The sequence below is a fragment of the Athene cunicularia genome (assembly GCF_003259725.1).
Source record: "Athene cunicularia isolate RWA chromosome 2 unlocalized genomic scaffold, athCun1 chr2_part1, whole genome shotgun sequence".
Classification (NCBI taxonomy): Eukaryota; Metazoa; Chordata; class Aves; order Strigiformes; family Strigidae; genus Athene; species Athene cunicularia.
This window is the reverse complement of record NW_020799095.1, coordinates 31,957,920-31,971,899: the sequence shown is the minus strand read 5'-3', so window position 1 is coordinate 31,971,899 and position 13,980 is coordinate 31,957,920. Positions and strand designations below refer to the sequence as shown.

General features: G+C 36.8%; 1 protein-coding gene across 1 annotated transcript in view; it reads right to left on the bottom strand.

Moving 5' to 3' along the window:
• The window catches only part of MALRD1 (MAM and LDL receptor class A domain containing 1), a 287,732-nt gene that overhangs the window by 250,728 nt on the left and 23,024 nt on the right, over nt 1-13,980 (bottom strand). The window contains exons 8-9 of the mRNA XM_026843695.1: nt 9,649-9,741; nt 6,392-6,500 (exon numbers count right to left, since the gene is read on the bottom strand). Of these exons, the coding sequence (XP_026699496.1) occupies nt 6,392-6,500; nt 9,649-9,741 (202 nt within the window). The remainder of the gene's footprint in view (nt 1-6,391; nt 6,501-9,648; nt 9,742-13,980) is intronic.

Below are 13,980 nucleotides of genomic sequence, written 5' to 3'. Positions count from 1 at the left end.
AAACTGCAGAAAGATTTTCCACGTTCTGAAAACAAACCCAGTTAATTCCCATTTTTGGACAATATAATTCAGCAAAACAGAAAGGAAACTAGAAAGAAATAACAACCCACATTCATTTTAATAACAAGAAAAATGTCATTTGTTGTTGTTGTTGTTTTTTTGTTAATGTGGGTATATCAGTACATCTCAACGAGTCAAGGAGTAAATTACACCAGTTTTGCACAAATAATGACTCCAGGATGTAACCAGGAGAGAAAAAAAAAAGAATGTTTCCTAAACACATCTCCTTGAATTTCAATAAATAACTGGAACTCACTAAAGCCATAAAATACGCTGGAAAGATTTTCAATTAATATGAACTATTTTTCAACATACATTTAAAAAAAAAAAAAAAAAAAAAAAAAAAAAACACTGTGAAGTTAAATGGAAATGTTTTTTCTTTTACTATCTTACTCTATCTATCCCAGTTCTGCTTTCTCTTCCTGGGGGAAAACCAAAGCAGTCAGACTACCAGCCAATTAACATTGCTTCATCTTTTCTCTCCTGCAACTGGATGAAGATTTTTCAATCCTACCCTGGCAGCTCAATCAAATGAACACAACTGGGGGGGGACAGCTTGTCTCTCCATCAAATTGGTGTTTCCCTCACTAATGGTAGTGAATGAGGAAGGCTGCTACCCTCACTCAGTGTGGCAACACCCAAGTTACTCTGGAATTTGGGGCATAAACGATCTGTATAATCAGTGACAAAAGCACCTCTGTGATTACTTTGCCATTAACATTTTGTCATTTCTAGTTAACATTTAATAGCACTTTGAGAAAGGGAAAGATCACACATATACTTTTATACTGACTCCTTACCAGTTTGTGATTAGTTTTATTTATTTAGAATTTGTTAAAGGATTCATGCAGAAAGATTGCAGTTGGCCATAGGTCATCTAGCCTGAACTTCCATATGTCGTAAGTCATTGGACAGATCTCTCATAATACCCTAGTGCCTTAGGTAGGAGGGGCTCATCTTCTGAAACTACTCAGTCACCTTGTTTAGGATTAAGAGATCGCTGGTGTTAAGAGAATCTCATGTCAATCCAAGGTCTGCAGAGGGTACTTGGAGTTAACTGTTCTGGTGAAACACAAGGGCAATGTTACACAGTCTTCATAAGCAATGAAGATGTCTGTGAAAATAACATGGATGTAGCTTCTTTTTCTATTCATGTATGTACAAGATTGATAGACAGATCCTGCCAATTCCAAGCAATTAATGTGTTGCAAGAAACACATAAATGTGTATCAAAACATCACAGACTGAAAAATGTTCTTTCTAATTTAAAGCTGAATGGTAATAAAAGGATTTGCACATGTGTTCATCTGCTGTAGAAGGTCTCAAGGATTTGCAATTGTAAATTGCTATACTGTAAATGAAATGCAGTAAAAGGTACACGGCTTTAAAATTATACAAATTTCTATCAGTTTGCATATTTTCTATTTGTAAATTATACAAATCCTATGAAAGGCTGAGAACATTTAGGCTAATACTAAAGATGCAAAATTAAAACCAATAGAGTTAGGTGTTTTAAGGAAGCTTCCAGTTGGGCTAAATGGAAGGTGATGTTCTTTCAGAAACAGCTCTAGGATGTCCCACCCTACAATCATTTTGAATCTACACGAATGCTGATGAAAAGGTAATTTCCAGAAATACTACTGTAGCAAAGCATGGTATCACTTGAAAATACCAAGCACTTCCTGTACTACTTGCCAGGTTGTTAGGATTGCTACCCATGGATTCATTTGTGATGTTTTCGTATGTACTGTGTATGTTACATATAAATAATGTACAGTAATAGTAAATATGGTGTCAGAAATATTTGTTATTTGGCATGGCATTTAGTACAAAACTTCCTTTATATTGGGTAGGAAACAAAGAAAATATATCAGCATGAAAGGGGTCTTTCAATCCTTCAAATGAGCTAAGTACTCTATCTCACTTTCTCTGTTTTGGATATTTTAACTAGATTTTGATAATTTATTATTAGTCACTGGGAAATAATAAATTTAAAAGTGATCTCAATTAACTGGTGTCAAACAAGACATAGTGAAAATGTAGAATTTAATTCTAAAAGCATTAATATCGTCATTTGTCACATCATTAGATTCACTGATTTCAACAAAACTACTCAAAAGTGATTACTCATGTGCATAAGGGTTTCCCAGACAAGTTCCTAATTTGGGGGGACTTTTAAGTCTCATATACTTAAATATGTATTTATATAAGTGGGCAGAGATTAAACAGAAAGTTTAAGAAGCATTATAAAACATGTATGTATTTGTTCTTGTAATAAGTTATTATAAGACCATTCATGCCAAGTTAACATGAGCAAACAGAATTATTATAATGAAGCAGAGAAAATCCTCAAAGAAGAAGGAAATCCTTCACATTGCTAAGTAACAGCTGTCTGCCTTTGTTTTCATTCAGCATGGAGATCTGTCAGCTCTTTCAGTACATGAGAGTACTTCATCAAAGGAAACTATTGAGGATGTGTCCAAGGATAAATGCTAAAATACCTAAAAGAATACAGACTAAAATATGCATTATTGTACCAAATAGAATTTTTTATGGAAAATTAATGGATAAATGTAGTGCACTCTAAATATCATGGAGTACAATTTCAAGATCATGTGAAAAACTTACATAATGGGAGGAAAACAACAAAGGACAGAAATAAAGGATGATTTTGCCTTTAGGTCTCTTTCTTCAAGACTGCAGAAAGTGTCACAAAGATTAATCTTTTAAGCTAAATTCCACCTTTAGGGTAAGCTTTCCTGAAAAGGAAGGTGTGAAGTAGCCAAGACAATATTAGCCATTAAATGAGTCAACATTAAAAACAGTTATTCTTATTTTAAAGATGGAGATTTTTTTCTTTTCTTTCTTCTCAGCCAGTAGTCAGAGCAACATACAAATGCTATGGATTGCTTATATTTTGGAAAATCAGCTTTTTTAATCCTTTTTTGAGAGGATGAGTATACTTTTGTGTACTACTCCAACAAAATAATATTTCTTCAACCTGCAAATGCCTCAACATGGAGTGAAATACACAATCCCTATGCCTTGGGTTCAGCTGAGTGCAATATTTCCTTTAAATTGAAATATACCAGGAGTCAGTGGAGAATCAGTGTCACATGGTAAACCAAAGTCAGCTGCAGAGGCAGCAGTAAACAGTGGAGCACCAGGCAGAGGTACTGAAGAGGGTTCTGCACTGACTGGGCCTTCTGTCAGTCCTTGCCCCAGCACAATAATTCTGTAGATGCCACAAAGGATAGTGTTGAGATCCCCAGGTCATTCTGACTTTACTTTCTTCTGCCAACCCTCCAGCTTTTCTGATCCATCCACATGAGCACAATAGAAGCGATATTCTCAAAAGTGAGTCCCACTGTGATCTTCCTTTAAGTCTAATATATTGACTATATCTAGGCTATTTGTTAATCTTTTGGTTACCCAATGTCAATGTTCAGTGTCTGAGACACAGGGGTAAAAATAAAATAAGAAATTGTAATGCACTGCATGAAAATTATAATTGCCTGTAAGTGTTTAGAGTTATTTTTATTTTCACTTTCTGTAATAATATTAACAGCTACCCTTCAACTGGGACAATTACTTTCCATTCTCCTTTTAAAATTATTCTTTTGTATTCCCAGTCATCATTCAGCAAAATTCTTTCATGTTCTTACTGAAGTGGGAATACTAAATTGCTGAGAAATAAACTCCAATTTATAAAGTAAGATTTACTTTAATTTTATTCCTCCTCCTAAAGTGAATGAGAGAACTCTCTGCACTCCTATCAGCAAACACACAGAATTAGCAGAACAAGGTTAAGTCCTGTAAAAAAGGAAAACAGATCTCAAAGAGGGAGCCCCTATAAACTTTAGTGTTGGCTTAGATTCCACCCAGAGATAAAAGAGTGTAAACATTCCTATTTGAAATATTATTTCAACATTTGCACACATTACGTGTTTCATAGATGGCTCCTGCATGGTCATATAAGTAATTGAAAAGATTAAAGGTTCAGACTGAAAGTTTTTAAAAAAACAGCCTATAGTCACTAATAGTTCCTAAAGCCTTCTCAAGAAATTCTAAAATAAAACATTAGTGTCCTTCATTCTGCTATATTGAGTGACACAAAATTTTAATTTGCACCTCCCAGCAGCAATAAATATCATCATCAATATCTTAAATTGGAGCAAAGTTTTCATCTGCAACACACATCTGCTACTACAGACAAATATACATATAGATGTATACTGCATAATATTCAGTTTAGAAGTGATAGAGTCTCTAAAGCTGCTTTCACACAGAGACCTAAAATGTTTCAGAATTATTACAGACATCATCTAGTAATTTTAATGATTTTCTTTTACTCTTGATTGTACAGTAGAAACTGTAGTTTCTAAGAAAATTTAAAGTCCAATTGAAAATATAAGATGAAGTTTCTGAATTGTAGCTGATTTGTATGGTGATTTGTATCACCATGCAAACATCATAGAATCATAGGTTAGTTTGGGTTGGAAGGGACCTTAAAGATCATCTTGTTCCACCCCCCCTGCCATGGTCAGGGACACCTTCCACTAGCCCAGGTTGCTCAAAGCCCCGTCCAACCTGGCCTTGAACACTGCCAGGGAGGGGGCAGCCACAGCTGCTCTGGGCAACCTGTGCCAGTGTCTCATCACCCTCACAGGGAAGAATTTCTTCCTTACACCTAATCTAAGTCTACCCTCTTCCTGTTGAAAACAATTACCCCTTGTCCTATCACTTCCCTCTCTGGTAAAGAGTCCCTCCCCATCCTTCCTGTACCCCCTTTAAGTACTGGAAGGTTGCTATAACGTTTCCCCAGAGCCTTCTCTTCTCTAGGCTGAACAACCCCAAATCTCTCAGTCTGTCCTCACAGAGGAGGTGCTCCAGTACCCTGATCATCTTTGTGGCCCTCCTCTGAACCTGCTCAAGTAGATCTATGTCCTTTTTATGTTGGGAGCCCCAGAGCTGTATGCAGTACTGCACGTGAGGTCTCATGAGAGCAGAGTAGACGGGAAGAATCACTTCCCTTGAGCTGTTGGCCATGCTTTTCTTGATGCAGCCCAGGATACGGTTGGCTTTCTGGGCTGCAAGGGCACGTTGCTGGATCATAGTCAGGTTTCCATCCACCTATGCCCCCAAGTACGTCTCTGCAGGGCCACTCTCAATCCACTCTTTACCCAGCCTGTGTTTGTTCTTAGGATTAACCCAACCCATGGTCAGGACCTTGCACTTGCCTTTGTTGAACTTCATGAGGTTCACACAGACCCACCTCTGAAGCCTGTCCTGGTCCCTCTGGATGGCACATCCCTTCCCTTCAGTGTGTCAACTGCACCACTCAGTTTGGTATCATCACCAAACCTGCTGAGGGTGCACTCAACCCCACTGTCCATGTCACTGACAAAGATGTTAAACAGCGCTGGTCCCGATACCTGAGGAACATCACTCATCACTCGTCTCCACTTGGACATTGGGCCGTTGACTGCAACTCTTTGAGTGTGACCATCCAGCCAATTCCTTATCCAACCAGTGCTCCATCTGTCAAACTCATGTCTCTCCAATTTAGAGACAAGGATGTCGTGCAGGACAGCGTCAAAAGTTTTGCACGAGTCCAGGTAGATGACAGCAGTTGCTCTTCCCTTATTCACCAACACTGTAACCCCATCATAGAAGGCCACCAAATTTGTCAGGCACGATTTTCCTTTAATGAAGCCAGGTTGACTGTTACCAACCACTTCCTTATTTTCCATGTGCCCTAACATAACTTCCAGGAGGATCTTCTCCATCATCTTGCCGGGCACAGGAGTGAGACTGACTGGCCTGTAGTTCACTGTGTTTTCCTTTTTTCCCTTTTTATAAAATGGGGGTTATGCTTCACCTTCTCCAGACAGCGGGAACTTCTCAGGACTGCCACAACCTCTCGAATATGATGGATAGTGGCCTAGTCACTTCATCCACTAGCTCTCTTAGGACCTGCAGATTCATCTCATCACATCCCATGCACTTCTGCATCTTCAAGTGCCTTATGAAATGTCATGTCATCTAATGCATTTCCTGACAATAACTCACAGACAGTCTAAATTAGAAAAGTTTTCAAACAATAAATCCCAAGGCAGATTTAAGTCCCTCTCAAATTAGGGAAGCAGACATTATAAACATATGTAAGGAATACATTTAAGCAAAAATTTGCAAAATGTTACATTTGTGCAGATACTTAAAAAATTGCTATCTGGATCCAAAATCTATTGCTGAGGCTGAACAGAGAAATAGAAATCAATGGGAAGATGAACAATGCATGACAGAAAATGCTATTTACATTGTTACTAACCTTCTAAGATGCAGGAACCTGGTGGCTCTGATGGTGTAGTATCCAAGAGCTGGATGCTATTCAGACAGATGAAACCTGCCCTGTTCTGAAGTGTTCCTTTAAACATAAGCTATGGATTGTTAAAGTTAAAATATTTTCATTAACAGACAACAGAGAAAACCAGTTTTTATTTACACAAAACTGTAATGTTCTACATATAAAAAGCACGGCATACTTTCCATTACAAAACCATGACAAATTTCAAATCAGAAGCTGAACCTTTGTATGATGAACCCAGGCTGAAAATTCTGAAAATTTTCAGCTAAAATGGTTTGACGAATTCCAAGAATGAAGTTAAGTAAAAGCCTATTTTAAAGAAAAACTCCTAATCTCATAATCCTTTGACTAAAACATTGCAATGTCCCTCTGCTTTAGAAAAGTGACCTGAAATGTAATATCTTATAGACTCCATCTTCTGCTCTGAAGTCTCTTCCAAACCTCATTTTGCAGATGACCATGAGAAAAAATTTGAGTAACACTCACAGGTGAATAAAATGGGCTAGGGAGTGTCCTCAGACACCAATTGGCACAGCATAACTTAAGAACAGATATCTGTTTCATCACTTAAGATAAAAATTCAGTCTATGCAGTGGGATTGCTCCCTGCTGGTAATGCTTGAACTGGGTCAAAACCTTGCTTACACCCTAATAATGTTTTAATTATATGGACTGTCACATGCCAATATTGGGACTGTGCCATAGCCTTGTTTATTTTACTACTATTGGCATAGACATAGAGATTCAAGGAGCATTTCTCTCCATGACAAGAGTTCCCTTGCGCTGATCAAGCTGATTTAGACCAACATAGTTTCAGAAGAACATCTCTTGCTCCTGACCACCACATAGTCCAGCTCTGCTGGGTCTCAAAGAAAGGAGATTACCTGACTTGTGGTCTCCAAGTTTCTTTTACCTGAGCTAAAGCAACAAACAAGAGGAAGCAAGCTGACCCATCAGAAAGATGAAGACTGCAATGAAAGAAAGCACTGAGACAAGAGCAGGAGCTGAAGGAACCAATCAAAAATGGAGTTGTGGGTTTTGACAGGCTGGGACATGACTCGATGTGGTGGTTTAAGCCCTGCCGGGACCGGAGAGCACGTTGCTGTTGCCCCTCCCCCACCCTCAGCCGGTCGGGCTGACAGTGAGGCACAAACCCCGGGTTAAAATAAGAAGAAATTTAATACAACAGTGTGATAAACAATCTGAACAACAACAGAAGCAGTGATGACAACAATAAACAGAAATAACCATAAACAAGACAAAAGATATACAGAGAAATACCCCAATGGTTATGGAACAAACCCGCCATGCTTCCCGTGACCAAAGCTACAAAGGAAAAAGTTCCCAAGTTCCGGCACCCGGACCTGATGCCAGCATGGTATGAATAACCCGGCTGGAGATCCCTTCCCCCTCTCTCTCTGCTGGGGAAACTTAACCCTATCCTAGCTGAACCAGGACACTAGAGCATGAATCTCAGAAAGTAGTCATGTGCAAGAGACAAAGCACAGCGGAAGGAAAGCTGGATAAGAGTATCTGACAAAACGGAAGGAAACTAGAACAGATGTTATTTGGGGATAAGAAGAAGGGTCTAATATACTCCCTGAAGCCTGGGAATTAGTTTGGAGTGAAATCTCAAGAGGCATTTTTCTTTCTAAGAAATAAGAATGATATACCTAGATTTTCACTAGAGACAACTTCTTCAAAATTATAAAAGCCTTCTAATACTATTCCGTTTCTACCAGATCAAACAGCAGAATATTATGCTGAAAACATTACATTGTTACATAACTAAAGATAGCATTTTTCCTTCCCTAAACACAACTGATCTTTGCCATCTTTGTACAAGAATGCATAGTTTTGTGTATCTACATATATACATACAACCTCAGCAGCCTTCTGTTTATCTATTTTTAGATTACTATATGTAGTCTTAATTACACATCTGGTTGTTTATTCACACTTGTGGGAAAAGGAGAGACAGGCAACAACAGGTACTTGCAACCTACTAGCTTGATGAAATGTATTCATTCTAATATATGTTAAAATGTCAATTCCTGCAGTGGGAATAGTCTTTGTCCTTTTACAGAGACTACATATTCAGATGATTGTTGAGACAGCAAAATATTATCGTTATTTACAGAATTATGAAAAATAAATGTAAATGTAAAATTACTTAAAATAGAAACTTGTAAATTAAAGAATTAAGTAGTTGCAACTTTGCATTCTTCTCTATGCCTGTAAATTCAAGGGTAAAATATTCTCTCATAATTACTGGTTTACATCATTTGACTGAAATCCCACAGACATTATTCACATCATCTCACTTAATAACATTTATATTTAAATGAGTTTGTAACACCTGATATGGACTTAAATGACTAACTAAAATATGGTGACATTTGTATTCATTTTCTTGCCTGTTATTAAAGACCAGCAGCTTCAACACCTGATGTCTGTGTGTGGTGGTTTGACCTTGGCTAAATGCCAGGTACCCACCAAGTCGCTCTATCACTTCCCCCCTTTCCTTTTTTTTTTTTTTTTTTTGAAAAAAAAAACCCCAACAACAACAAACCAGTTATTGTGGATAAAACAAAAGCAGTTTTAATGTAAGCAAAGTGAAGCAAAGGGCTGTGCACAGAAGCAAAAAAGAAAACAGATTTATTCTCTACTTCCCATGAAGAGGCGATGCGGGGCCTTCTCAGGAAGCAGGGCTCTGATATACACAGTGGTTGCCTCAGACCAAGGGTGCCCCCACCCCCTTCCTCCTTTTTCCTGGCTTTATACTCAAGCAGATGTCACATGGTCTGGAATATCCCTTTGGTCAGTTCAGGTCAGCTGTCCTGGCTGTGTCTCCCCCCAAGATCTTGCCCATTGAGGGAGGGGGGGGAATGTTGGAAAGAGCCTTGGTGCTGTGTAAGCACCACTCAGCATAGCTTCAATGTCATCCAGGTGCTATCAACACCCTCCCAGCTCCCAACATAAACCACATCACCGTGAGGGCTGCTATAGGGGAAAACCAATTCTGGCTCAGCCAGACCCAGTACACTGTGTAAACATTCTGTTGAGCTATAACCAGAGCTTTGCTCACATTAAAGCAATGAAGAGGAGCAAGACCTTCAGGATACATATAATTTTAACAGATTTTTAAGCTTTCTAGAAGTTTTATAAACAATAAAGGTAAAGCATCTTAAGAAATAGAGCATGTGCTTTTTTCATTCATACCTTTAATTTTTCTAGCCCTGTTGGTAGCGGTATATCCACTTTGATCCATTCTTTCTTAATCATGATGTTGGTTTCCCACAAGACATGTTCCTCCTGTAAAATGTAGAATATAGTGTTATAAAGCTATTTTTTTGTTCCTCTGTAAATTATCAAGGCCATTTTTTTGTCCTTGATCTTTTCATATCATAGTCAAATGATCACTATATGCAATGATGTTTTATATGAGGAAATAGTTTCACATAGTCATTTGTAGTCTTTGTACTGAGCTTTATGGGAGAGATGTGAAACAAGCCATGTTTCATGTTTACTGTGATTAAACAGGCTAATAATGTAATTATCAGAAGTTGGCTTGGTAGACTTAAAGTGAATTAATATGTAAATTAAGCCATGTTATTGCTGAATTTAACAATATGTTTCCATGGTGCTCTCTACATTAGTTTCTTTTTCACAAATAACTGCTTGTGTTATAATTAGGTATAGTTTTCTTAGAACTGATTTTGGAGTCTGTCAAAATTACCCAGTCAACAGTGTTAAAAACTTTTTTTTTTTTTTTTTTAAATCTGTAAAGCAAGCAGGCAGATTACTACCTAACAATTTCTAGCTATGTTCTGAGCTACCTCAATCTCCATTTACACTCCACCTCCTCAGGATAACAGCAAGAGTGCCAAATATGTTAAGGGTCCCTTTATGCAAGCACTCCAAGCTTTTCTGATTCAATAATCTGAGAAAAACAGCTCATGCTCCTTCTGCTTCTGGTTATAATCCTAACTGGAACATGCTGAGGCCAGTATAACAACAACAACAACAACAACAAAATGAAGCAATGTGAACCTCATATCCCTGAATAAAATATTTTCAAAAATCAGTTCAAAAATAGAGTAAAACCAGAAAGACAGGAAAAAAAATCCAGGAAACTGTAATATAGGCTATACATACAAACAGACTTACCACAAGTATTCAGTAGTGAGACCTCTTTTAGGATACTGTGCAAAGTACTGGCCTCTTCCACAAAGGATATTACAGATTAAGAGGCAGTTCAGAAAAAAAAGGTGTGAAGCAGGATAAGAGAAATGGAAACTCTCTTGTATGGAGAGAAATTGAAAGGATAAAACCAATTTACCTCACAGGAGATTAATAAAAGGGGATATGATAGATATGCGAAATGTTATCAATACTATAGACAAAGATAGTTATCTTTTTTCCTGTCTCGTAATATAAAAAAAGAGGAAAAAGATGCTATGTATGGCTTGATAGACCAAGAAGTCTGAGCCAGCAGAGGAACACATACGATTTGTGAGGAGTAGCCTATTATGCTCTTTGCCTACCAAGCCTTCATCTGCTATGACATATTAACAAAACTGGAAAACTAAATATCTATTGAATATGTGTTTGAAGATCAGTTTTGGAAAACTGAAAGACAGGGCCAAGCCAATACCCTAATTTCAAACACTAAATGACATAAGAAATTGAATTTGGATAAACCACAACATACTTATTTCAGAAATAAAAGTTAGCTGTGAGTTACCACATAAGTATAGGATATAAGTGTTTGTCAGCTTGTTCATCTGATAGATATTCAGCAAAATTCTTTCAATATTGAGGACACTCCATTCTGCGTACATCTTGTTTCATTTTGCTAAATAATTCAGCTTCCAAAGGGAATCTATTAATATTATTAGCCTACAACAGCCACAGTAAGACACAGGAAAGGATGATGTACTAGGAACCATATTGCAGGTTTAAACCATAGCCTGTGGTTAAGTGACTGCTTTCAGAAATACAATTGTTAACGTATTCCCTGACATGTACATATGCGAACCCACCAAACACATTTTTATACCTTGTGGGAACCCTCTACATTTGCTGTTTATTTGATTGGATACATCTGGACACTATAATTTTCCTCACATTCAATTAACAGGTTAGGTACGCATCCTCACGACCATTTTTCTCCCAAATACGTTTTAATAAAAACATCTTGTAGAAGTAGATGAGTTTTCTGTGCATGTGCCAGTATCCAGACTTTCTAGGGCCATTTTTTAGACTAAAAGCTATAAATCACCTCAGATGGAACAACATTTGAAACTGTTTATTTTTCCATGCAACAGACATTACCCTCTGATTTTATACCATCTCTAATAATCCAATAATATTATTTCCTTTCTCACAATGTTTTCTCTGTAGTATTCATCCTGCTTGTCAGATTCTTTCACCTCTTTGGTACAAATGGGTTAACCCCTCTAGCACATTTCTTGCATCTCTGGCCTTCTTTTAAAATTTTGAATGTAGTGCTTTTCCATTACTTTCTGTCGAGATTTATTTTGGTGGTGCAGGGGAGCAGTTGTTCAAAATGCCTTCACTTTATTCCCCTTATTGTGATATATTACTATCTATAAACAATTTTTTGTAAAGCTAAAACCGGCAAAAATTGTTTCGTTTTCCTGCAGTGGGGTTTGGGTTGTTTGTTTTTTTTTTTTGAGATAATGCTACTCAGATTTGAAGGATGGAAAAGAAAATCGTGACTTTTTCTTATCTACTCCATTTATAAATTACAATATTTTTTTTGACATTTCTTTACAGATACATTAACTTCTGTGCAACTGCACTCATAATTTTGTCCCTGCTTCTCTCATTTTAGAGAGTAATTTGGAACAAATGCTTATTTGTTCCTCCACAACAATTAATGAATCACCTTTAACTTCTGCGGAGGAGTATACTTGCATGGTTTTTGCAAGTGTTGCTGAACACTTATAGCAATTTTAGTACATCAGGGTATAAATATGCTTGCATATACAAACATCAGTTGAAATTATCTTTTACTGTTTAATTTCCATCTGCTTTGAAAGCCATATAAGATGTAAAGATTAAGAAAATAAAAGCAGTAAATATAAGCCCACTATTTAATGGGAGGAATGAGCAAGTAATGAATGGCAAATGATATATCAAGGTCAACATTATCTTCTTTGGTTTCAGTTTTCACAGAAAAGTTTAAAATTTATCATACCATTAATAGACAGTGAATACTGTTAATATTTTATATGTTAGTAGACAGTTAATATTGCCAAATGTGAATGCAAGCATGGACCAGAATATAAGAACAATAGTACAAATATATATAAGCCAGAAGTACTGAAACTGGAAGGAAATTAGGAAGTTTTAAGCCAAGGTTACATAATGGAAGGAATATCTTACTACGAACAATTAACTCTGAGAACCTGAGGAGAATGTATTCAAAACTAGAGAACTGGGAGAATTAGGGATATATATTACAGTAAAAGGAAAAATACAGACTGCACAATTACAGCTAATCAGCTGAAAGATGACAATTTATAAGACACTGGAACAAACTGCACACAATAATCTTGTAAGCAGCTAAAGAATTAGAAAGTGAGAAACCTACATTAGCTCTTTCTGAAGATGAGCAAGTCACATACAACCAGTGTACTATCTTTTCTTTTTTTTCTATTGTACACAGATTTGAAAAAGTAGCAATTACTTTATTAAATCTTTTAACATAATCTCGTAAGACATTCTTTAAGCAAATTGAAGAGATTTGGTGCTGATGGAATTTTAAAATGTAAAATGGGTGTACAAATAGGAGTGCAACCTTATTTAAAAGAGGACCTGTCAATAGTTTTCTGTCAAACTAGAAGAAAATTATAATAAGGTTCTGCATAGATCTGTTCCAGGGCCTGACATAATTATACTGCTGACTAGCTGTTTGGACAATGGAAAAAAAATAAAAAATAAAAAATGTGGATAACACTAAATTGGGAGGAATTACAAGTACTCTGAAGGACATCATTAGAATTTAAAATCATCTCACTGTACAAAAGCCAATTTCAAACCAATAACAAAGTTCAAAGACATATTGAATCACAGTTGGGAAATAAAAATCAAGTTATCAAATGCAGTAGTATTTAATGAAGAGCAACTTTGTTAAGCCAACAATAAAACAGGAAAAGCTGCTGATTATCATGGACTGCAAGTTAAATATAAGTCAATAACAAGTTACTGTTCACAAAAGAGTCCTTTTTTTCCCTATTCTTCTTCATACCCAAGAGAAATTTAAGTTCCCTGTCTTTCAACCGATGTCATAGTGTCTATATTAGAAAATGCATTCACTCATCTTTGGCCTTTCTGTTGAAAGGGTGCGGAAGACTAGGGATACATTTGCAACATGTTGTGCTTGTCCTCTAAGAACAGTACTGAAAGCGTACATTAAATGTCATCCAGACTCTATTTGCATCAGACCTGTTAGTGCTGTGACACAGCAAAAGTTATTCAGAGATAAGAGGTTCTGACAAATAAAAAAAAAAAAAAAAAAAAATG